The 27,285-nt window shown below is 39.7% G+C and overlaps 1 protein-coding gene across 3 annotated transcripts in view; it reads left to right on the top strand.

The window, feature by feature from the left end:
• The window catches only part of CDH13 (cadherin 13), a 985,836-nt gene that overhangs the window by 341,419 nt on the left and 617,132 nt on the right, over positions 1-27,285 (top strand). For all 3 annotated transcript variants that reach the window (XM_011356635.2, XM_023528555.1, XM_023528556.1), the window contains exon 3: positions 22,647-22,855. In XM_011356635.2, the coding sequence (XP_011354937.1) occupies positions 22,647-22,855 (209 nt within the window). The remainder of the gene's footprint in view (positions 1-22,646; positions 22,856-27,285) is intronic.

Raw genomic sequence — 27,285 nt, 5'->3', positions numbered from 1 at the left:
CCTTGTTTCCTATGTCCTACACCATATACAGGCTTCAAGAAATAGGGAGAAAAAAGAGAAGAAGCATCTTTCTTTTAAAGTATTACAAGCTCTCCTCTCACTTCCCTACATTCTCCATTGACCAGAGTTAAGTCACATGACCACACTCAGCTGCAAGGGAGGCTGGGAAATATAATTTCTAGGTAAGTAGCCATGTGCCCAGGTAAAACCCAGAGGGTGCGAAGTGAGATCCCATTGCTCTAGGAAGACAGTTTCTGCCAGACCCCGACCAGGGGCTTTACACTTCACTGCTGGATTTTGGATGAATATTTTGCTGTCTCCACTTAAGGACTAGGTCAACTGAAGAGAGACTTTCTGTACTAAAGCCCATTAACTTCAGGCCTTGGCCTCTTCTCTCTTTCTATCTCTTCAAATCTTATATCTTTCCAGTTCTCTATCTTCTGCTACACATAGACATATTAAAGTGCCTTAGCTGAAGCAAGGGATACCCATCCTAGCATAGCTTAGTGTCCCTCCCGCACTACTCTGCCTGGAAACTGGCCTGATGTCCTTCAGATGTCCATTTTCCAGGTAGAGCATTGGACAATGTTTTCCATTTGTGAGGGGCAAAGAAAGACAAAAGAGAATCTTCAGTTATGAGTGTGTTTACCTCTCCTTCCCAGATACATAGGGCTTGTCTCACAATGTAGTTTATTTCAGAAGCAGTGTTGAATTCTCATCACAGTTTGTGTTCACATTCTCGCCAGGAACATCCTAATTGGTTCTGTATCTCAGACAGGAGGGCTAGGCTTCTATGTATTTTGCTTTATTTTGTTTTGATTTGTTTCTTTCTAAAATACTTATGGTGGATTCAGTCACTTAAAATAATTACTTTCAGCACATTTAAGAGCCCTGACAAAAATTATACAAGGTTGTAGGGTCATACTCATTGATAGTGGCTCAAAACAAATAGCAGACATTAAAAGATTTAGTTTAAGATATGACCTCTGCTCTATTATTCAGAACATCATAGTCCTAGTATTGATGTTTATTTGTTTGTTTGTTGTTCATTTTTAATGAGGCAAAGGTCCTTAATCTTCAGTTTATAGTATAATTTAAAATTGTTTTGAAACGTACTCAGTCCAGGGTCAGCATTGCATTCCGTGTCCTTGTGGTTAGTAGCTTAAGATGGCTGGTATTTTAGGTGCACAAAGCTGAACTCAGGAATCTTTTACCTAAAAACTTTATGGTAATTTTAATCTTCTGGATGTTCAGTGGAGGTACTTTCAAGTCTTAGTCACATCTCTAACACACACAAAAATTCCCGACACAATAGATAATTACCATGAAAGAGTTTATTGCCATGTTAGGTGTATGTTTTAGACCCAAGTGATAATATAATCTTTTGTTAATACAGAGAGAAAAAAAAAACCTGATCTGAGACGCCTTCTCCCAGGTGCATAAGAAAACAAAATACAGACATGTCTCATAAATGGTTTTGACTGACACAGCTTACTTTCCCCCAAGGCAGTTCCTTTGTGAAAAATGCAAAAGCCTGCCTTTCTGGGATGAATCAAAAGCTAAGCCTGAGAAAGACGGGATGGGTTGGGGAAGGCTGTCCCAGTGCTAGACTGCTCATTGCAGCTTTAATAACACCACTCTCTGCGGTGTCGTTTGTTCAGTCTTCATTGACAGTTCAGATCCAAATGAGGAGCATTCACTTTTATAATCATTGGTTTGTTTCTGATAGTGTCTAAACAAGAAAATAAGTGAAGCGAGCCATGACACCAACAGAGTTTGAGGGGAGTCAGGAGCCATTACTGATGTTTAAAAACTGGGTCTTTTCAAAATGGCGGCAATTTTGTTTTCAGAAACTGGTTTCATCCCAATGCAAAGTTTGGGTGAGTTAGAGTAGAATAAATCCAGTTCCTGAAATTCACTCAAACAGGAGTAATCTGATTTGCCATTAAAATGCTTCGCCTGTTCCACTTTTTCCCAAAATACCCAGATTTGAGTGACTTAAATTTCAGTGATAGCTATGGCAGTGTTTATTGATCCTTTACTATACTGACATTGTGGCAAATGATCTATGAACAGTGTCTCACTTAAGCTTCACTCTATTTCCACGGGTTATATGTATACATGCAACCCATTTCACAGGTGAGGAAACTACAGTTTGAAAATGTGGATTAGTCTGTCCAAGTTTTCATAACTTGTCAAGTTCTGAGCTCTGATTCCAAGATTCTTGCTTTAAACTCTCCTGCTTCCCTGAGAAACTTTTCCTAAGGGCTAAAAACTATCTTGTAAGGAATGCCATAAAATTATTATGCATTTAACTTTTTCTTGTTTTTTTGCCTTTCTATACCTGGCTGAACAACAGTAACAAAAGGTTACATTATGTTTGTCCTTGCATTTAACTGGTTACCTACCTACTTACTTCACTATTTTCATTCATCATTAATTGATTGGTAGGTAACTATATCTAAGTAAGGGAATGACAATTAAGGAAATTCATTCATTCATTTATTCACTGATTGATTCGAAATATATTGATTTCATTATGTGCCAGGTACTTTTCCAGGCTCTTGAGATACCCTGAGCTTACGTTCTTGAGAAAGAAGAAGATGTACGATAAATAACAAAAATGTACTATAGGATCCATTTTGATAATGGGAAATTCCTAGGACAAATAAAGCAGAGAAATGTCAGGGTGGGGAAGTATCAAAACATTTTATGAGAAGGCCACATAACAAAGGTGACATTTGAATAGATGCCTGAAGGAAGTTAGAAATGAGAGAGGTAGTCTTGGATATGTGATGGAAAAGCATTGCGAGCAGAGGGTAAAGCAAATGCAAAGGTCCTGAGGCAGAAGCATACCTGGGAGTTGAAGAAGGAGCTAGGAGGCTAGCGAGGCTGGAGCGGCTAAGTGAAGGTGAGAGGAGAAGGATATAACGCATAATTGAACTAGATTATGTAGGGTGTTGTTGGTTAGAGTAAGAACTTGGCTTTGACTCCAAATGAGATGTTTTGAAGTAGATAACATAAAGTCATAAACATAAAACTGTACCTGGACCTCTTTGCTGTGTTGTGACCACAGCGAGTGGGGATGGATGGAGAGGGAAACTGGGAGACTAGTGTGGAAAAGACTGCAGTAGCCCAGGCAGAAGACCATGGTGTGGTGGCTTGGGCCAGGATGAGGCCTTCTTCCCTCCTTCCTTTCAGCTCATAGATTAGTGCTCCATATCTACCTTACCCAAGAGGACTAGCAACTGAATGACACTTACTTGGCCTTTTTGGTATTATATTATGCATCTATTATATTGTAATTTTTTGAAAGAGACATATCTCCTTTGGGAGACAGTGTTACAGAAAACAACTCTGTCAATTTAAGTAGAGTGGATCGATAAGAGCTATTTTTATTTGCTTAGATTGTAATGTTTATTAAAACAGAAAGGCAGTGAACCGATTGTGGTTCAGTCCATTATTTTAATAAAATTACACATGGAACTATTTTAGATGTCTTCCCATGTAACAGATGCTTCACACACTTTTTTTTCCCCCACAAGACAATTCTAGGCAATAAGCATCATTCCCATTTTACAGATCAGGAAATTTAGTGTCAGAGATTCTGTGCAAAATCTCATAGAGCCAGGAGAGAGGACATCTGAATACTCTGGCTCCAAAACTGATACTCTATCTGTATATTTAAAAAAAAAAAAAAAAGTATCAAATAGTGCATTTTTAATACTGGATAACGTATTTTTAATAGACTCATTGAGTCACATAGCTGTCCATCATCTAGAAGACTATCTGTGCCAGTAGTTATCAAACTTGAAGGTGAACCAAAATCTCCTGGGGAATATTTCAAACACAGATAGCCAGGCTCTGTCCCTAGAGCTTCTAATTTAGTATGTCTCAGATAGGGCCCAAGAATCTGAATTTCTAACAAGTTCCTAGTTTATGCTAATGCCGCTAGTCCTGGGACTATACACCTTGAGAATCTCTGGTCTATACCAATTTCATCGTTTTGGGGTTATTTTGCAACAAATAAATTGAAAATAAGAGAGGTTAATACTATTCTCAACTATCAGTAAAAATTCCTCCTTCCTGAATTAACTGTGAGAGAAAATTTGAACTACAGAGATACATAACTAAATCTCAGAAACAGAAATTTAGAATTTGTTGGCTTCTTATTTTAATGCAAAGATAAAACCATAGGACCATCTTTATTCTCACATTTTCTCCTAATTTATTATCTCCTTTTGAAAATTTAATCAAGAGGAGCCCTGACTCTCTCACACACATTTTATTTCTCCTGTTTTTTTTTTCCTTTCCACTTTGAAATTTGTGTTGTGTTTTATAGCTCCTAAGAATATTCCTGAAAACATTATCTCGTGGACAAATCTGCTACAAACAGAGCTGATGAAGGCTCTAGTGATAGCTACCCAGACCCCTACTGAATTAGAGATACTTTTTTTTTTTTTTTTTTTAAGGAATTAGCAATGATTTGTGCACCTGAGACTAGAAACCTCCTTTGGTAAAATCTATCAGCCCATTTTTGATGCTAGTCCCTAGTAACATAGCTTACATTCAGTCAGTTGTGGAAAACAACTCTTTGGTTTTCTGCATCCTTCAAGGTGAAGCTCAAATGCCATTTCTTCTGAGAAGCCTTATGACTCAGGCTCAAACCAGACCACTTGTTCTTGTTTTCTTCCCAGAGAACTTAGTTCACATGTCTACTGTGTTCTCCATATGCAATATTATCACCTTATTTTTAATTTCTAACTCACTGTCATTAAGGACAGTGGCTGGATGTACTTCTGTTTTATGTATATGGAACCCAACAGAACACTTGAGACTCAGTTTACTGATCAGGTAAGCAACACTTCGAAGTTGGACAGACTTTTTTAGGTTCTTCTATACCCGTAACGCAGGTAGATCTGTAACACAGCTTCCCTTTAGGCTCAATTTCTTCATCTGTAAAGTGGGGAAATAATACTAGCATTACGCAGAGTTGTAAAAAATTAATAAGATATTGAGATAATGTATGCAGAGTCTTAACACACCGCTTGGTTCATGGAAAGGGCTAAATAAATATTGAATGTAAACCAGATGTTCACAGGCTTACTCTAACCCCTGGAGGTTAGTTAAACAGAAATTGAGCCTCTAACTTGTATAAACTGTGGAAATCCAAAGCCTTCCCCTTAATTTATAATAATTTCTAGGGGCTTTTGTGTCTTCGTGGCCTGTTTTGCTTCTGGGCCCTATTTCTTAAAGGTTGACTCTTCCTTGACCGAGACAAACCAGGCTGTAAACATGGCCCGTGCACCAGGTTGCATAAGAAACACACACACACACACACACACACACACACACACACACACACACACACACACACACACACACACACACACACCCCATTTGTGAGCAAGGTAGATTTTACTGAGAGTTTAAGGATCCGAGGAGACCTTCACAATCTTCCACCATTTCTCCAGCTTTCCCCTTTCATCTCTTCCCTCTACTTCCAATTCTGCTCTTTACACCCTCCTGCCTGAATTATTATTTTCTCCCAATTAATCTTTCATTAACTCTTTAGCAACCGTTGTGTTTTACCTGCCCAAACTCCCGCAGCCAAACCCAATGAGAGGCTTAGCAGAACCAAGGGTCGTGCCCTTAGCTGGGCCCACCTTCCTCAGAGGTGTTTGGGTTGAACATAAGAACTATTTTACTCATTGCAGCTATTATGAATATTTTCAAAGTTGTTACTAATGAAAATCTGAGAGAGTGATTCTACTTCATTCTCTCTTCACTTCTCACCCACTCCTGTTGGTTTAATATCACCAGATTTCATTTTCATTCTTCCTCCCCAGCCTAAGATAGTGCTTTTCTTACTCGAGACTCTTTGAATCTGAAAAAAAATTCATATCTATGACACCCAGGCTTAGAAGTCATCAAGAACCCAGGAAACCCTGTAACTCAAACCTAGTCAATTACAGATAAAATGTGTGCTATAGTTTAAATGTGGTACTTTGATGAGTTCATTGGATTTTATGTACTTAAACTACATAGTGACTATACCCTTTCGATGTTTCATAGAGACTCTGACTTGATAGAGATGTTAAAACAATTTGAAGTATTTTGATTTCCTTTTTCTTTTTTGCCCCTTTACTCAAAGAAATGGTGCTTTGCTTCTTGCTAATAAACCAAGCTCTCACCAGGGAGAAGAATAAAATAAAATCACTACTTTCCTACCATCTCTGGGCTGAAATGGGATAATGCCGATTTAATTTTCTGAAAAGCTGAATTGTAAAATAGCTTCGATTAGTGCAGAAAATCAGACATCTTAGTCATTTTGGTAAAAATAATGATAGACTCTCTACAAGAAAAGAAACAAAAATTAATGACAAATCACATTAAAAGATAACAAATTACTTTAAGTTTGGGAAACAGACCTTGAAGACAAACAGTTTTGTGTGTGAACTTGATCAAAATCATGATTCATAGCTAATTTTTAGTTCTAAATTAAATTATTGCCTTAGAGACATAAAAAAATACAGATATACACAATTTCCTGTGTCTTCTGGGTGTATTCATCTTCTCTATGAGTGCTTGTGAGTCATTTCCCCATTCTGCTGTCTTTGTGGCTAATCATCAAACTCAGAGTGTGAAATGCACTGTGGATGAGTTTACTTGCTTAACTCAGGGGCCTTCGAGTAGATCTTTTGAAAAATGTGGGGACAAATGTGACCTTTGCCTACAGCAGGGATTATCAAACTTTTTATGCAAAGGAACAGATAAAAAATATTTTAAGCTTATAAGCTAGTCTCCATTACAGCTATTTAGTTCTGCAGTTGTAGAATAAGCAGCTATAGACAACTTGTAAACAGAGTGGCTCTGTTCTAATAAAACTTTATTTACAAAAACAGGTAGCCGGCCAGATTTGGCTGGTAGGCTGTAGATTCCTGATTGTTGGGTTAGAGGACTCACAATCTCTGTTTCTCTCAGCTAATTTTATACCTTTATGTCAGCCTATGTATGAATTTAGTTCATGGGTTCAGCATCTCAAATGGGCCCACTCTAGCAAGTTTGTATTGCAACTTTTTCTATGCAGCTGCTATAAAAATACACACAAACAAAAACAAAACAAAAACAAAAACAACAACAACAAACAGGGCAATGAAACCTGTTTGTCAATGTTGCAATAGCATTTCCTTTTACAAGTTCTATACACACCCCAAACCCTGGTTCACAAGATGCGATTAAGAATTTCATAAAGAATGCTGAGTAAACCATTAGCGCAGGAGATGAACAGGATAGCATAAAGAATGTCGAAAATCGGGTCCACCTTTCAAAGTTGGGTGCCGGCATGGTATCTGATATAGAAACAGCCTGATCATAAAACAAAGATTTATTTTGAAAATATTTACTGAGTGCCTACTACTTGTCAGGCTCCATGCTAGTACTAGAGATGCAAGTGTTACCTGGCTGACCACATCCCTGCAAATGTGGAGGTTTTATTCTGGTGGAAAAGGCAGAGTATAAGAGGAAAGGTAGAGAGGGAACCAAGGGAGGGAGGTATTGAATTGAGTTTCCTCTTCGAAAATGGGTACTCTGGTAAGCAGCTGTGTGGTAGCAGAAGGAAACAGCCTCATCCATACAAGCATGTATGCATTCAACAAAACACGTGTGACTGGTCTCTGCAAGGCATTGGCCATAGAATGGCAAACAAGACATAGCTCCTGCTTTCAAGAAGCTTGAAGTCTAGTAAGGAGAAAAGCAAAGAAACAACCTATTATAATTTGAATTGCTAGGTACTCTAATAGACAATGAAATTCACAGAAAAGGAAATAAAAACGGCCAGTACTATGGACAATACCTAACCTTACTATTCATCAAAAATACACAAATATACATACTTTTTTCCAGCTATCAAATTTGCAAAACGTGTAAACATATTATCCACTGTTAGTGTGAGGAAAGAGAACTCTAATACATTTTCAATTGGAGACCGAATGAATAAAACCTTCTGGTGAACGATTTGTCAGTGTTTAACTAAATTTTAAGTGGACATTTCTTTTGAATCAGCAATTTCCAAGATGAGTCTCAACTGCAGAAGAATATATGCACATGTGCATTAAAGGCAGGTATAAAGGTGTTTACCACTACAAACCCTAAAAGTAGTAGGCATGCAGTAAATATTTTCTGAGATTGTGGCTCCTCTAAGCCAACAGTCGGGCATCTACAGCCTGCAGACCAAATCTGGCCTACTACCTATGTTTGTAAATCAATTTTTTTTTAGAATAGAGCCATGCTATTTGTTTACATGTTGTCTATAGCTGCTTATTCTACAATTACAGAACAGTTAGTAATTATGAAACAGGAAAAATCTAAGTGTCCAGCAACAGGGGATTGGTTTAATAAAAACATATTCATACCGAGAGGTATTATGCAGTCATGAAAAAGAATGAAGTAGATCCGTATGAACCAACATTAAAAGTTTGTAAGAAAAAGGAAAAGTACTTACCGAACTGTATGTGTTTATATAGTTCGTAGGTCTTTTAGAATCTACATCAAATTTTAAGGTTAATGGACAAGTGAGGAATAGATGGGATGGAAAATGGGAACATTTCTCATTTTGCTCCAGCAAAATTTTAAATATTTTTTGGAATGTAAAGTGACCATTAACATATCATGTGTTATAGGATGGGTACACAGTGAATGGATATCCACTGTTTCAGTTCATCCTTAATTCCAGGAGGGACTGCAATTCAGTTATCAGTAGAACAACCAAATCTACACCCTTGGAGTTCCTTGGTTACTTTGAACATTGTTTCTTTAAAGGTGGGGAAAAAGCCATTCCTTTCTGCCTGATATTTTCCCGAGATATGTAAAGTCATATTCATAGTGATCGTATCTGAAAATCAACATAATCCAAAGGTCCTCACTTCACAATATTTGCAGTAAGATTCCAGCATCTTTTCATTTAAGTGTTTTCAGATTAAATCCATTTAAACATCTGTGATTCATTATTGTAAATATCACAGTTGTGTGGGACCATATGCTTCAGCTTGCTCTGTCTCACTCTCTCTCATATATATATATATATATATGAAAAGCACAATCAGTAAATCTCAGAAACCTTAGATTTACTGTATGTGCAAAAAGAATATTTCCAGACTCATGGAGCCTTCTGTAATCACAGTAATATACTTGAGATTCTATATAAGAATCCCTCGATTGCAAAAGTTGCCACTTCTATAGAAAGTTATTATTTACATTTGGCTCATGCATTCCCATGATAATTCAGGTGGGGTAGAAAATAGCATAAAAGCTTTCAGTTGCATTGGCTTTTACTTCTTAAGGAAATGAACAAGGGCTATTGTTAGGTGTAGAAATCACAGGAAAATGAGATACCTATAACAAGTGGTGAGACACTCTTGGCAGGCATCCTCTTACATTCCCACGAGGCTGAAACTAGAGATGATGCCATATGGCATAAGGGATACAATAAAAATCTCTTGGCAACTGAAAGATGAATAGACATGACCTACAGGGCTGATCATTTTCTCACTTACATCAGAAACCCATATATGCACACAAGAATTAATTGTGGTTCATGTATTGTAAGCCAGGTCATTTTATTTTAATTTCCTATAAGGTCTTGTCAACTACACACAACAAATTTATAATCACAGCTGGTGAGTATCTCGCCCTCTGCAATTAGGGAGGAGGTGAACGATTTAATTGGTTACAACCAAAAAGAGTCCACTAATATTTTTGACTGCCAGCTCTTGCTCAGGGCTCGCACTGAGCAAAGCCAAAGAGATGGAGATGAAGCCGCAGGAGGCCATTGTCCTCAAAGAGCTCCCAGGTTTACCAAAGGTTACTTAGGTCAGAAGACTGGGAAGGTGTGGAAGTTGGTACTCTGTACTCTGTTGCAGTTTGCCTGGCATCTTTGCTGGTTATTATTAAACCATCAACCCAGTCAATATCATGGGCTTACTCTTTAAGAGAGAGAGTCAGTGATGCCCCAGACAGTATACTTGAGTCCCCAAACTCTACTCGATTTTCTGGAAACATTTCTAAACCCGATCTGGAACCCAGGCAGCACGAGGCCATCTCTGCGAAGAAACACTCTAGGTATCCACAGAGATTAAAATTAGTCCAAAATACCTCAGGATTTTTTCATCCACACAGTGGCTACAGATCATCTCTGAGTTTTATGAAAATTAAACCATTCTGAAGATCATAGATCGAACTTCAGTGCAGTTTTTTTTCTTCCCCATGATGTTGTGTTTGCTGTGATCTGTGATGATTTTGTAGTAGAATAGCAGGGCATTGACTGGCAGAAAGTCCAAATCTACCTATAATCAAAGTTATAGGTAGATCAGTGATAGTAAATTCTACACTTAGCTTTTCTTCCAGCCTTTAAAGAATTCATACTAGTAAAAACTCTTGAAAATTTTTAAATATACTAAGACTACATAAAGATCAGTCTGGACTCCATTCGTGAATTTTCCCCACCCTTCTTCAGAGCTTAAGTATTCCCTAAACTTTGACCTATAGGGTCTCTTGACTTTTGTTCTATTAGTTTTCCCCTTATGGAATTAATCACTTCAAGATTTCATTCGATTCCATCGTTGATGCCTCTTTCAATTTGAGACACAGACTGTTAATTCTCTGTTAATCCATGTGCTCCAGGCTGTGGAATAACTTCTAACATTTACTTTGAATTCCGCAATCCTGAAATAATCTACCCGCTTCCTCTTCCATCAGAACCTAAGACAGGACTCTGCCATAGATGTAAAAAGCAGAGTTCCATCTTTGCTACTTACAGATATGACCTTAAGGCATTTTCTTAATTTCCCTGAGCCTCAGTTTCCTCATCTATAAAGTACTACTTTCATGGGACTACTGGAGAATTAAAAGAAATATTTATCAAGTGTTTACCCTACTGCCTGGCATATAGAAAATGTTCTATAAATAGTAACTATTTTAGAAGATAGACATCAAACATGAAAAATCAGCATGGGTATGTTTTTGTAGAGTGACTTGAAGATCTAGGGAAGTGCTTTGAGTAATTCCCAGTGTGTGTTCATATGAACCAACACTCTTTTACCTTTGATGCCACCACCATTTACATTCATTTGAACTAGTGCCAGAACTAGTGTGAATGATGCCTAGTTAGCACCCTCAGCTGGGTCATAAACCAAAATTTGATGTTCTACAAATTTTTGATGCCCAGTCAATTTATCCATTTTTGTCGGTCAGATAGGTTGGGAAACTAACCCAATAGATTGGTTTGTTAAATTTTATGTGAAAAAGATCTGCTATTTTTCACTCAATAATTCTTGAAGAATTTTTCAAATAAAGTAATTAGAGGACACAAAGTAGTACACTTCAAAGTCTAGCCTTTGGAGTGTGGCAAAGCTGGATTTGAACCCCAGTTCTAGCACTAACCTTCACATCATGGGCAACTGAGCCTCTTCAAGAGTCCTTCATTCCCCCTTCTATAAAATGATTTAAGTATCATTTGAGGATCAGGGTAGGGAGAATCACTTACTGAGTATCTATTATGTTCCTAATATTTTGTTAAAAGCTTAATGATTAGTTCCTCCTCTCCCAGAACTCGCCTTCCTTGAACATTTATAGACCATTGCTTCAGATTATAGCTTATACACTCTTTATAAGGTGGTACTATGTCTTCTTTATTCATGAAAGCACTTTATACATGTATTTCAGTGTTTATAAATCAGAAACTGACTCAATATACATTCCCTGAAGATTCATTTTGCAAGATTTTTGTTTTTACTTGCTTATCTTGGACATTTTAATTTGTTTCCAAATACTGGGTTACCACTGCTGCACTCCTACTTACCTTCATTTCAAAATTATCCTCATCCTGTCTAAAACCCAACAGCATCTGCGGAGCCTAGAAAGAGAAGAAGTGATCACCTGTTTAGAGTTCTAGGAGAGTGACTGAGTCAAAACCAAAGAACTTTTAGATTTATGATGTGCAGTTTTACAAAACTGATGGTGGGCATCATTATAATTAGATCTTCAAACTCTCATAGCCAATTGAAACATTTGCCCATGTGATCTGCATACTTTTACTATTTGATTTATGGATTAGTATCAATATTTACCTGAAAAGTTATAGTTCATCCTTTTAAATGTTTCGAATGTGTTACTGCATTCTTAAATATGATTTTATTATGATTTAAGGTAAAACACTATCTAGAAGAACACATTCAATTTTATAATAAAATATATGAAATTATATAGAAATTTCCTTCCTAAGCCAGTTTTAGAGAGCACAATTCTTTCTTATTTTTTTTTAGAAATATTTATATTTATTTTTTTTATGGTGACATTGGTTAACAAAATCCAACCTACCTTCCTCCCTTGGTTTTTATTTCAGTTGTTTCTGGAAGACTTTGGGGAATCTCTCAAAAAATTCACAAATCATTCTTCTACAACCTCTCCTTCTGGTCTCTTTATTGATTAATAAAGCTCTTGGAAGGAGCGCCTCCCCATTGCCCTCTGAGGGAAGGCTGCTGCTTATCACAGTCTATCTCTAGAACCGCCAAAGCCACGAGCCCCTCATAATGCCAGAAGACCCTGAAGCTGCTTTAGTTTTCATTGCACCAGAGCAGTCAAGCTATATTCCATTCAGAAATGAGGCCAAGGTGCCATTCACTATAATAGTTTGTTATTAAGAACCAGAGCAACAGTGCTTGAGATTGCCTAAATCGCCTGCGGTTTGTGAATCTTCAAGATTGTATATATAGCTTATTCTCTCCCTGTACTGCAGACCCCTTGGGTGGACTAAGAAACTAATATTGTGTTCTCCTCTCCATCTTCCTTCTCGTTCTGTATCTCTTTAGGTGTTCATACAGAAGTTGTCCTCCTTATAGGTCCCATCCTCCCTATGCATACCTGCTCATGCAGTATATAGGTACTTGGGAAATCACAGGACCGCCAGAGCATCAGACATAATCAGGATCTGGATCTCAGTTTAGGCGCAGCCAGGGCATTCTGCCACATGTCTCCAGACAACTCCAGCTGCAAGGCCAAATATCTTAAAAGTTATAGTGGAACAAATCTCTCTTCTCATTAACTTACCCTCCTGACACTCATAGGGAGGAAGATGTGTGTGCACATAATTACTAAATAAATCAGAAACTAAGGGCTATGTAAGAGACATGTGCTAGTAATATGAAAAACTGAGAGGGGATCTCTGTAAATCGGAGACTTGGTGGTTCTCAAAAATGCCGAACCTATGATTTCTGTTTTGCTGATCAGGTGACTTTCAAATTGACTTACTCGAAAATTCACATGAGTTTTGGCCATCATTCTCAGTTTTGTTTAAGGAGTTTCAAATTTACTTAGCTGCCAAGTTGCAGTTCTGCTGTTTGTTCATTCAACAAACAGGGTTAGTGTATAATGTGTCAGGCGCTATGCCATATAAAGTAATTCTAATTTGAAATACAAATTTATAGTGATTATAACCACCATGCAATAGATGATGCACAGCATTCTTTCAGAAAACAACCTGCCATGTTTTAAAGATTTGTAGCAAGAGGAAAATGTAAGACCCTGACAGAAAAGGCTAGATTCAGAGCTAACCGCTCAGTTTTTAATGGCAGGCAGAGAAAATTCCCTGAAAGCAAATATGGGCTCTGTCTTTTTCCAAGAGAAAGTCCTTAAGAGTTTACATGGAAAAAATAGATTTCTGTTGAAGATCACTTGACGAATCATTCACTCTATCTTCTGCTGACATGATAGAATTGGAACTCTATTTTATCCAGTTTGGAACTGACACAGGAGATGGTATTAGGACTGTTTTATGTGCATTCTGTATCCATCAAATCTGCAAAGCCTTTAGCAGTGAAATCCACTCCCGAGTTAATTGGTCATGGTTAGGAGCACCCAGAACCTTACAGTAGCTCCATGGATGTCAGCACTGACTCCAGGCCTGACATAGAACACATGATATAGTTCAGTGCATTCAGGAATCAGGAGGGTAGAATGAATCAAGGCTGGAAGATGGTGCCTGTTGTACGTATCATCTAGGGATCTGGCCCAGTGTGGGTGGACTGGAACATATTTTGATGAAAGCTTGATTGACTAGAATACTTGAGAAATTAGGGTATTTGGGGAAGTCAAAGGAAATGCTTTCTGTTTCTCTCACTTAGGCAGGTCCAAAGAGCCTCTGGACTAAGCTCTGGGAGGTTTTTTTAAAGGAAGTTGGTACCAGTGGGATACTGAAGGATGTGAAAAGCAATTAAGTGATGGTCTGTATCCTGGGGAGAGTTCATGTGATGTTTCTGAACTAAGTACTACTTCAGTTGTCCGAAAGGCATGGCTTTTCATGCTCCAGCAAAGACTTTGCATATCGACCAGTGTGCAGGCCCTTCTTGCTGTTGGAGCAATTAAATTCTGTTTTACTAACTAGGCCAAGAGTACTAGGATATTTTGTATAGATAGTGTAAGGGAGAACAAACAATTTACATTTTCCTGCACAAAGTCATTGCCTGGTCTCAGTGGTATGCTGGAGCCAGCTAGTGCTTGTACTCCTGAGAGATGATTGTTAAGCTTAGAAAATTTGCAAGCCACTTGAAGGCACATTGTAGCTGAAATCAGTCATGTTTAGAATATTTACACCGTAAGCATTGGCAAATGCTAAAAGTTAGGACTTTTTATATTACAAGCATACTGCTGAAACAAAGCCACTCTCTTTTGTGTGAGAGTATAGATTCCTAGAAGTGGATCCACGCATATCTATCTGTGGGAGGGGATACAAATCCCAGGATGACTGGTTCAGGGCCCACAGTTTTACTGATCCTCACATGTTCTCACACAAGCGTATAAGTAGAGTCTGACCATCAGAGTCTAAACTCTGAGGTCCCACGACTTACATGCCAACTGATTGGCAAGTCTCTACGAATGCGTATAATGTATTTAGGACCATTTGCCCATATAAGATGTGAGTTACATAAGTCACAGACTGATCCAAAACACTTATAAGAATAGCACAAATTCCATATATTATTAGTTTATACCTATCTACATGAGGAGGACTGCTTTATATTTTGCAGATAAATTTAAATCCATCTGCATTTTCATATTTCCTGGGATCATAATACAGCTTAATTTGCTCCCTCACACATTTCTAGATGGTAATAAATCTATGCCTTTAGATTTTCATCCCTAAGAACCACATTCAAAAGAAAGAAATAGAAAAGCATAAAATCAAGGTCAGGAAGATTAAGCCCTTTAATTCATGTGCCAAACTTCCCATTTCAATTGTGGTTTTGTCTCCCAGCTAAAGTTTGTCTTTTTGTGACATTTGCATTAAGCCCAGAAGACATTTTGAGTGGAAACATGCTGAAAGCGTAATTGAAACGCTGAGTGGTGCCATTTGTCTAATTTGCATTTTTCCCCAGGTGGGGAGTTTTCACTTCCTCCCTTCTTCTCCTGGGGTGTTCAAAGATAATCTGAAAGAATGATGTTGTACAATTGATTTTAATAAATCTCCATGTACAATATATTATATGGATAATTTTTTCTTTCCAGAAGCTATTTTAAATGCCACAGTGATAAACTATGTAAGGAAGTCCTTTGTAGGTTCAGAATAGTGCAGATAGTTCATTTTCCCCCTCAGATAGAGATTTGGAATATTTGTTCACAAGTTTAATTGTTTGCTAGAATTTTTCCTTTCAGTTGTTTTCACAGTGTCATTCTGAGCTACTTAGGAGGTTGTCACTATAGAAACAAACATTTTTTAAGTAGATGGACAAAAACTATTTAATTTCATCCTTAATAGGTTCTTTGAACTCTGTGCTCCAAAACATGCACTGGCTGTATCTCTATTTAAAAGTTTGAGAATCTTTGACGTATTGATTGTGTCAACAAGTTTAATAATATAAGAATGATGCAGAACTGACGCTCTAAATTGAACCCTTTGATAAGGAGATTAAGGTGAGAGTATAATCTGTGGGGAGTAAAGTTATTTTTCTCTCCAAGAAAGAGAAGAAAAAAAAAACAGTGTGGTGAATAATTTCTCTTTTGATTAAATATTCTTCATAGATATAAGATTTGTCATTTATATATTGACAAAATCGCTGTCATTGGCATGATCTAGATCTGTGCCTCTTCTAAGGTTTGTATCTTCCTAAAGCCTGTATTATTTACGTTAAATATATCATTTCAAATGTCAGAAACCCTCCTAGATTATATGAGAGCCCTCCTATATTATAAACTTGAGATGGTGGAGCCAGACATGAAATTGTCTAAATGAAGTGTGAGCAGAGAGGAACGTAGCCCAGGCCAGCATTTCTGGAAGGCACATCACTGTGAGGGTTATTTAGTACATACAAGGACAAATATATGTTTTTCTTCGACTCCTTAGATTTATTTAATGTTATTAGAAAAATTACATCTGGCACTTTCAGTATGTATTTATAAAGATTATCTTTAAATAATTTTATAAATAAATAACATGAGTCAATTAAAAGAAAAATATTAAGTGAATAATAGCTTGGAAGTATGGCAAAATTGTTTGGCTAGAAGCTGAATGATTGAAGGAAGGAATACATTCACCTAGACAAACTGGCATAGACTAACTGTGTGGCCTTCACCTCATTTAGCCTCACTGAGTCTCAGTTTCCAGAGAGGAAAAAAAGTGCCTTCCTCAACCGATACATGATACATGAAGACTCACTGCAGTCATGAATGTAAAGCTCTCTTGGCACAGTGCTTTCAGGAAAAATAATACCTTAGATTTATAAGAAGTTATCTTTACAAATAATCCACTTGAAGAGTATTTAGCAAAACTTTGTTGAATCTGCTATAGGCAGAACGCTATAATTTCACCTCTTTAATGGCATTTTTCCCTTCACAACCGCTCATGTGAGATAGGTAGAGCTTTGCCAAGACAAGTGTGAGGATTCAAAAATGGGCAAGACTGGGTCAGTATCATCTCCCTCACTCCTTTAGCCTCAGCAGAGATGCCTATAGTAACCATCACCATGGTAACCGCACACAGCCAGCAGGCTAGAGCACGGGTACCTGACTAGAAAGAGGTGGAAGGACCAAGAAGGCAGGTGGAAAACCATCTGGAAGAAGGAAGCTGTACAGGAAAAGGAAAAAGTAGCTTCCCTAATTCCCAGAATCACAAGAATCACAATGATAATGATTTTTATTCATGGAGTACCAAGGTCTGTCCTAAGTGCTTTGTGCATGTAGGTACATATTATCTTAATACCATAGAATGATGGCACCTCTGAGGGAGGAACTATTATTGGTCTCACTGAACAGATGAAGACATTGAGGTGTAAAGAAGATGGGTGATTTACCCAAGGTCACAGGGCTGCTACACATGAGCCAAGATCGGAAAAGAGCTTAGAAACCTACCATTAAAACCACCCTTTCTTAAAGCACTGGGATAGCAGTGTCTGGCATGCTTGTTCTCCAACCTCCCCTATGTGCCAATGAAAGCTGGGAAATGTGGATACCTGCCATCCCAACTAGCAATCCATTGTCTGAAATCCCTGCTTGCATTAAATTCATCTGAGAAGCTTTAAAAAAGATGCTGGTGCCAGGACCCTGGCCCAGCTCAGGATATCAGAATCTTGGTTGAGGATTGGGGAGGGTATATCTGCTTTGTTTTGTTTTGTTTTGTTTTTTTGTTCTCCAGGTGATTCTCATAGCCTTGATAAAGAACCACAACTTTTTTGGCACAAGGGACTGGTCTTCCTATGAGAATCTAATGCCTGATGATCTGAGGTAGAGTTGAGGCGGTGATGCTAGCACTGGGGGCGGCTACTAATACAGATGAAACTGCTCACTTGCCTGCCTCTCACCTCCTGCTTTGTGGCCTGGTTCCTAACAGGCCATGGACAGGTACCAGTCCGAGGCCTGGGGGTTGGGGACCTGTTCCTGAATTAGCAAAAGGAGTAAATTTTTTTTAAAAAAAGACCTAATTATGCAACCCTTAGCTCTTTGATACAGCAATTTGGGAAAAGAGCTAGACTATATTGGGTGCATATGATGTGCCAGGTTCTGAACATAGGTTTGGTCTCTCAATGTAGCCTCACCTGGTACCTCTGATGACTCCAGAAAGATTAGTGAGAAGATGAGGGAGTCAGGATGGGGGAACCTTACCCTTTTCCCTCTCATTTATTCATTCCTGGGAAATCGATGTGCCAAGAACTTGAACTGCAGAGATAGATCAGACTGGCGACATGTTCTTGCCTTTTCAGGATGTGTGATTTTAAGCAAGTTAGTCAATATCTCCAAGGCTCAGTTTCTTCTCCTGTAAAATGGGAATGATGTTTATAGATTGTGTATTTTAGTGGGGCTATATTGCCCTCAAAGTAGTAACATGGATTCTTGGGGAAAAGGCCAAAAATTGTACTTCTGTGTGTGTGTGTAAAGTACAGATATACATACAGATATGCAGTATACCTGTGACATTAAAATTTCATGAGAGTTGTGGCAATTAGGCAAAAATACCTAAAAAGACATGGATGGGGGAGTGTGGATAAAAAAAGTAGGGAAATGCTGCTGTAGGTTAGAATTTCCATGAGGTTAAAAGGAAAGGCTGAATGTATACAGTCCTTGGCACAGAGACTGGCACTCAGACACCACTCAGTAAGTGGTAGACATTGTTACTATTATTTTTCAAAATATTCGTTCATTCAACATGCACACATGGATCCTAACTATGCTTCAGGGCTATGTGAAGCATTATTGGGGTCATGAAGAAAGATAAACCACCACCTCTGGCTTTCCTACGAGCTTGGCCAAAGCTAAGTATGGGAGGCTAAGTGCTATCCTGAATGGATGCACTCAGGACCTGGGGAACTAAGAGGAGACCATGGTTAAGTCCTTCCTTTCCTACTCGTTTCCATTGCTGGGCTCAACTAAGATAAGAGGTGACTAGGGGCCTTAATTCTAAATTCTAGCCTCGCCTGTAGTTTCTCCTGCTCCCGCAATGGAATGGGAACCCCGATCCATCACCACTAGAGCATCATTTTAGCCCTGGGGAGTATTTTAGTTAAGTGGAATTATTATTGACAACCTCCTGTGTGGAAAAGCATTCTGTTTGTTGCTGGCGATGTAGAGATGAATAAAAGAACAAGATATAATTTCTGCTTTTGATTCTAGTGGGAAAAATAGATACGCCAAGCAGATATATTGATGTAACATGATGCAGAAGGCCCTATGTGCAGGAAACTCTGAGACCACAAAGAGGGTGTTTGGAAAAGTTGCCTGAGCTGAATCTTAAAGAATGACTAACACTTAACAGGGTGAAGGAGGTGGGAAGCACCTTCTGCACAGAGGGAGCAATATGAGCAAAGGGATGGGGCGGAACAGTAGGTGTATGGAAGCACAGGTATGGGCATGTGTGAGGTATAGAATGAAGAAAGAGGCCAGAGGGGAGGCCAATGAACAGTCCAGACATGGAGGACCTTGAGTGCTGGCATCATTTTGCAATAGGGATCCATAGTTGTATGAGACTCAGATGGAGGCAAGTCAATTTCGTAGTTGCAGTGGAAGAATCCAACCTTTCTTCAAGGAATAAGTCTTTATATGGTCTTCCAGATCCCTCATTGTCTAGGCCCAGCTTATCTCCATGCTCTCTTCCTTGTTTTCTCCCTTGGTCTCTGCTCCCACTTCACTGGCTTATTGCCAGTTCCCTGAATGCCACAGGACCTTTGCACATGTTATGATCCTCTTTCTGGAACAGGTTCCTTACTACTTATAAAGGTTTTAAATTAATGTCTGTAACCCAAGCATCTAGCTAATGTAGGCTCGCAGTAAATATTTGGGGAAGAAAAGAAAGAGGAGAGGAACAATAGATGGAAGAAAAGAAAAAGAAGGGAGGGAGGAAGAGAGGGAGGGAGGGAGGAAGGAAGGAAGGAAGGAAGGAAGGAAGGAAGGAAGGAAGGAAGGAAGGAAGGAAGGAAGGAAAGGAAGGGAGGAAGGGAGGAAGGGAGGAAGGGAGGAAGGGAGGAAGGGAGAGAAGAAAAGGAATTAGCTAGGAAACTAGAATCCCTACAGACTTTTGTATGCTTTCGTGTGCCCCCATCCCACCTCAGCTGAGATTGCCTTCTTTTACCCTGTCCAGGGGCCAGGTCCTGAATCAACTTGTCGGCAATTCAGGCAACAAGCAGGCCCTGTCATTTGAGTAGTGTGTCTCTAGCTGATGAATGCTAATTGATGATGACAACGAAAGCATCTTTCATGTCTCTCCTTCATAGTTCACTTTCAAAAACTGAAATCAGTCATGTCAGAGGAACTGATCAAGTGTTGAGAACTGCAGACTCCCAAGAGTCAACTTGTGTGTCTATACAAAGATGACCCTAAAGCTGACTTGGCAGCCAAGGACAGCTCTGGAGCCCTAATGCAGTGGGACTTTGAAGTGACACCATGCAATGTACTTCAGGGCTAGGTGGGAACTTGGGAGCAAGACTGAAATGGGTACTCACATCATTATATTCATGTTCTGATGGGATTTCAGGAGGGATGTATTCTACGTGGGGAATTGTCTATATTGAGATCCTGTAGTGGTGAAAAGCAAAGGGACCCAAGATCAACTTTTGGTTTTATTGTTTGCATACCGCATGTGTTGGGCACCTCCTTTACCTTCTCCAAGCTTCAGTTACCTGATCTATAAACTGTGGGAGGAAGGGATCAGAATCGTGCCTCATTCATTGTTGTAAAGATTAAATAAGATAAGGTATGTGAACTGCTTAACACTGAGCCTGGCATGTTGAAAGTGTTCAGTTGGTGTTAGCCATTATTATTATCAGCTAATATGATTATTACTACCATAAAAATTATCTTCCCAGAAAAGAAAGATCAGCTTGGTTCATCAGAAATTTATATGACTTTAACTCGGACCTATGTAGATGTCTCAAAAGGCACATAAGAAACTTCCTAGTAGCAATATTTTGAGAGACTCAAACTAGGAATAGCCCAGATGCCCATCAACAGTAAAATGGATAAATAAACTCAGCATAGCCACACACTGGCATACCTTGTAGCGATTAGGATAATAAACAGCTATGCCTCGCAGTCACATAAACAAATTTTACAAACATAATGTTGAGTGAAAGAAGCCAGACACAAAACAGCACACTCTATTATTCCATTTGAATGAAGTGCAAATACAGGTCAAACTAATCTATGGTATTAGAAGTTAGGATAGTACAGCCTCTGGAGAGGAATGTAGGGATTTTACTCAGGAAGGGAGAGGAAGAGAGGAACTGGTAATATTTTGTGTCTACGTCTGGCCACTGGGTACATAAGTGTGCCTTCTTTGTAAAAATTCATCGAGTTGTGCATTCTGATTTATGTACTTTTCTATATCTATTCTCTGATTCAATTAAGGTTTACTAACAAATCCGTTCTGCAGAGAGCTAAGAAAACAAAAGTAGGGGGAAGGAGAATGCAAGTAGTACAATTCTATGCTTAACCCCAAGGGTCCTGGAAGTCTACCGAGGAAGGCAGTCAGGTAGACGTGTGCACAGACGATGGACTGTGGTGCCTTTGGTAATATGTGTACCAGGTACAGACACACCACAGAAGGGAGGGTGATGGGCTGTCACAACTGCTCCTTGTGGCAATGCCCCTGCACTCCATGTGGTTCCTCCAGGACAGCTGCTTTTCCCTATTCCTTCTTACATGTAACTTGGCCATTCAACTATAGAGATTTATGCTCACATCTATCTAGCTACTGCCTTGATCTAGGCCAGACATCATTGGTAGAACACTGAACTAACTGGTTTTCCTGGCCTCTCTTCTTCCCTTCTCCAAACCACTCTCTAGAACCCAGAGTTACTAAATTAGAATCTTTGGATTGGGTCCTCAGGATTTTTAAAAAGCTCCCGTGTGATCCTGATGCATGTAACCTGTGGGAAGCATTGTTCTACACTGGAACCAGAACACACAGCTGACCTGACCCTCTCAACACTAAAAATAGTTCAAGGCTACTGGGCAGCAGCCTAACTTAGTGGTGTTTCCCAATTTGTCTCCAAAGGACATTTTCAGCTTCATCTCCAGTCTTTCCCTTGTCATCCCCATGTCTTTGTCCTATTTCAAATTTGCCTCTGATCTAAGTGCACCAAGTTAGTTCTCTTTCTGAGTTTGTTTTGTTATTTCACTACCACTCCCATGCCTTTGAATAACCAAGAATGCCCTCCACCTTCCCGGGGGCCTTCTAATCTCCCACACATCTTCAAGACCCAGCTCAAACATTATGTCCATGAAGCTGTCCCTCAAGTCTCCTGAGCCATCTAGTTCTGCCACATTACCTCATACCTACAGGATTAGATCACATCCCTAAAAATCACTGTGTCATATATGACTGTTCACTTCACCCACTACACTCAAGGGCACGAATATGGTCCTGTTTCTCTGCATCCTCATTGCTTAGCACCTGCCTGGGACATGGGAGGTTATCAAGGACAGGGCTTGATGGAGTGAAGTCCTTTAGCATGATCAAAGTCACAGGAGTACAGGGGGTGCTATGGGTTAAGGGGAAGCATTTGTGGATCTGGGATGAGGAGTGATAATCCACATTGATTGGTCAAAGATATATGCCCAACTTCCTCACACTCTTTCTGTTTTTGTTTGTTTGGTTTTGTTTTCATCAGTGAACTTCAGTGATTGTAAGGGAAATGACAAGCTGCACTATGAAGTCTCAAGCCCATACTTCAGGGTGAACAATGAAGGTGGTTTAGTCGCCCTGAGAAACATAACTGCGGTGGGCAAGACTCTGTTCATCCACGCCCGGACACCCCATGTGGACGACATGGCAGAACTCGTGATTGTCGGGGGGAAAGACATCCAGGGCCCCTTGCAGGTAACACAGCTAATTGGGATAAGTTGGGTCTGAGGGGGAACACTGGAGTCTATGTCTTATGTGGAAAATGGAACTTTGGTTTATCATTGTCCAAGATTCTTTTGTTGTTACAGATGACAGAAACCCAACTCAAAAAATGGTGGGAGGCTATGGGGATGGAAATTATTGGTTCATGTAACTAAAATATTTCTGAGATGGCTTTGCCTTCAGGCATGGCTATGTGTTGATGCCCAAATGATGACATCAGCTTTGATCTGTGTCCATCCTGTGCTTCTATTTTCCTTCTATTGGCTTCAGTCTTAGACAGTCACATATCTCTCTGCTTCCTATTGCAGAGGTCTTGGTAGTTCCACTTCATTCCCCCAGTCTGAAGTCACCTGAGATACCATCTCCTCCAAAAACTCTTGATTTCAAGAGTTTGTTGATACTGCCAACAAACTCTTGAAATCAAATTTCATTGGTTCTCATTAGATCATGCATCCATCCCTGCTCCATGTCCATTGGGTTGTAATGCTCCATTCGGCTAAGTCTGGGTCACGTGCCTTGTCCTGAAGCAGAGTGAAGTCAACCCCACCTAAAACAAAGGAACTGAGAGCGAAAGAGGGGAACTTAAAGTAAATTAGGATCATGTTATCCAAGGAAGCAAAATGGATGTTGGGCAGACAAAAAACGCAGTGGCCTGCTAGAGTTGTATAGCAAGGCAACCATTGCATATGGCACTGTTCTTTTGCCATGCACTGGTGTCCATTCTTTTCCAGATGCACATGTATGCCGATCTTGCACTTGCAAACATACGCACACACTTTAAGAGTACCACAAACTGCCCTTCAGTCTTCCTGACTATGTCATCCAGAGATGTTTTGCTACAATGGACTCATCCATTTCTCTTTCACCAGGAGCTCAGAGACTCTTGATTATAAAAAGGGAAGACACACAGCAAGACCCTCGCACAATAATAACAATAATAACGGCATGACCTCAGCTTGGTACGGTTAGCTTTTTCTGCTATCTGCTGACCTGGTCTTACTCAATTTTTCAAAGCCTGTGATTCTCACTGCCACATTCCCCCATAATCCTGATTTATCTTCTAATTGTGTTCAGTGATGGAGTATGGGTGGAGGAGTAAACAGATTCCACAGCTAGGGAGCAGAGACAGTACAACTGGCAATGTGAGTGTTGCTTATCTGTCAATGCTATCTGTATCATCTTGAAAGAATCATATAACTTATTTATCTGCAGACTAGAGGGGTCAAATAGTCTAGGATGGCAAATAAGTAGCCTGTGTATTGCCCTACTCTGTCACCACACCCATGGCAACTATCAGTAATCACCAATGGCTTGACCTGAGTATGTTTCCCAATGCAGTGCTTCTAGAAGCTACCAACCATTGATCATTTAGAGATATTTCTAAATGGGATGAATTCTATTTGCCATTCCTGGACCAGACAAACTGTAATTCTCTTTTACTTCTGTGAATCTGTGAGTTAAGGGTTGATAGAAAGCTAAAAATGAACCCAGGGTGCCACTAACGTTTAAAAAAAAAAAAGTGGGGTCTTGGTGAATACATACCAATGTGGAAACCCACTGGCACCACAAATGCAAGCTTTTCTCTTACCTAGCCTTGGTCATTTTCACAGCAAGTTCACTCACTAACTTGGGATATAAATGACTTGGCAACTCTCTAGAGCAACCAAATTGCCTGGATGTGCAGCACAAAGTGCTTCTTGTGAGCAAGTGAATGGTACGGAGAGTCACATAAAGAGGTTTGCATGTGGGATGGGATGTATTTAGATGAATATTGTTCATCGTTATTGGTGGCTTATCTTTAAATCCATAAAAGATAATGTAGTAAGGTTTAGCTTAAAGCAGAGCAGAAAAGATTCTGGGCACTTCCCAGGACAAATGCCACCTTGACAGGCTGAGAGACTAGGGTTCAAAACCAAGAGACTCAGCTTTGAAGAGCTGGTCTTGAGTCCCAGAAAGACACCCTTCTTGATGCAAAGGCCCTCAGAGCCCCAGTCATTTGTCATTTGCTGCTGTCTGAGAACATTAATGACAAAGCCTGGCTGCAATTGTTTGCTTCTTATACAGCAGTGGAGACTGCTGTGTCATTCAGTTTGCCCGACTCCAGCAGAATAGGACATCCATCTCCCCACTCCAGTCATTTACAAGTTTTGAAAACAAACCTTGTGTCCATAATAAAAAGTCCCCCCCCCCAAAAAAAAAAGAGAGAGAGAGAGAGAAGAGAAAAAGAATAGGATAGGAAACCAAAATAGTTAGCCAAAGAATCCCTGTGAGGAAAGCACAGTCATTCACAGATAATCAGTTGGTATTTTTGAGGCCCTACTGTGTGCAGCCAAGCAAACCAACTGCTAGAGAGGGAAATCTGTGATACGCAAGTTAGCTTAGCTGTTAGTTGGGAAGGAGAAATAAATGAATATGTTGATTAAGTACCAACCAAGGAGACAAAGGTGAATGCTGCTCTGTGCCTTTAAAGAAGAGAGGACAGGGGAGGCTGAGCTGGTAATGACAGCCAATGCTTTCATGGTATCCACTGTGTGACAGGTGCTGTTCTCACTGACCACAAATGATGACTCATTTCATTTTCCCAGTAACCTATGAGGACATAATGTCCCCATTTTACAGATGGGGAAACGGAGGCACAAAGAGGTGAGTGAGAACCTATATTATTTAGTGAGATTCTCTTAAGTGTTTACATCTCAATGTACACTTACACATGCATTATTTCTAACCCTCACGACCTCCCTGTGGGGCTGCTGATGTAACCCCTTTCCCACCAATGTGAGAACTTGACCAAGATCCCCTAGCTTGAAATTGGCAGAAATGAGACTGAGATTCTGGCTTCTCTGTCCTGACACCCATTTTCATTCCTGCTACTTTGTTCATCAGAAGGATATGTCACCTGGATAGTTGTGGCCGCCGTCCACTGGTCAAGAGATGAGGGCATGAGTATTACATGAGTATTAGAGTATTACAGAAGGCATAGAGAAAAACAACAAATGAAAAGTATGGTTTGAAGGAAGAAAGAGCCAAGATTCAGCATCCTGATGATTCTAGATTGTCTAGTCTAGGAGAATGGAGATGGATTGGACCAGTCAGTGAAGGAGTGGTTGGGAAAGACATCTAGTCAGGCTTGGATGAGTTGAGTTGGTGGCTCCTGGGGACATCTTGATAGAGATGTCCAGGAGACAGCTGGGAATATGGAACAAGATCTCAGGGTAAACATGAGGAGGAAGAACAGCTTGGGGGTAGGGCTTTGACTTTGGTTTAGAATTTAAGCGGGTTCAAATTTCTGCTCCACCAGCTATGATGTGACCTTGGACAAGTCATTCAGCTCTCTAAACCTTAACATTCTCATCTATGAAAGAGGGATAAGAACAGAGCTGACATCATAGAATTGTCGTATTGGGTGCAGCACCAGATACCAGATGACTTGTACCATCAATAGTATCATTTTGGAACCCCTAGAGAAAAGATAAGGAACTGGGGGCTAAGTGTCCTCACTGAGGCCATGACACAGAAGCTGGAGACTGGGAGCAGAAAGGAATAGAAGGTGTGCTCAGAGAGGGCAGCAGGACACCCAGCATAAGCAAGAGAGATATGGAGAGATATCACAGTGGTTAATTTTATATCAGCATATTTTGGACAGAAGTATTCTTTAAAATAAATGTAATTCCAGTGAAGCAAGGCTCGGCTGCAGTAACCGGAGCCCAGCTCTTCATTAATAAAAGGATGGCCTCTCTTATTTTTATCTGCTACCTGCAACCTCCTTTAACCTGGAAAGTCTGTAGCCTGAATTAGTGAAGTCCAATTGTTGATGGTTGAATTATAGACGCTCATCTATTTATGCATTTTCAATAAGCTTCCCAGAAGCTAGTACCTGCCTAGACTGTGTAAGATCACCTTAGATCTGAGAGGGCGGAGAAGCAGTTTAAGTCTTGGTCTTTTGACAGTTGAGGAGGAATTGCCATGGAGGAGGGCAGGGTTAACCACATGAGCACAGTGGGGTTTTCTTGCCTGTGGAAAGCAATGATGAATTTGACTCACCTATGTCTGGACAGAACTGTGGCTTATCTCCATCGAATCTGCTGTCCATCACTGCCTGACCATGATGAGCAGGAAGACAGCAGGGTGTTTAGTTTCAGTTTTATTTATTTATTTACCTTGTATATAGGGCTTCAAAGGTTACATAGAAAAGCTCTGTTTCATTCCTTATACTTCTTGGGTAGAGGTGTCTTTATCTGCTGTGTAAATGAGACTCATAACATTTATCAACCTGCCCCTCCCCACAAAAAAACCTGCCACTGTTTGTCTGTTTGTTTGTTTCTGAGTTAAGAAATTTTAGCTTCTGTGACTGTAGATTATGGCAAGGAATTCTGACATCAATTAAAGAACTCAATGAAGTCAAG

Source organism: Pteropus vampyrus, unplaced genomic scaffold, assembly GCF_000151845.1.
Source record: "Pteropus vampyrus isolate Shadow unplaced genomic scaffold, Pvam_2.0 Scaffold29, whole genome shotgun sequence".
NCBI classification, from domain to species: Eukaryota; Metazoa; Chordata; class Mammalia; order Chiroptera; family Pteropodidae; genus Pteropus; species Pteropus vampyrus.
Note: the sequence above shows the minus strand (reverse complement) of the source record. Positions and strands in the feature narration are given on the sequence as shown.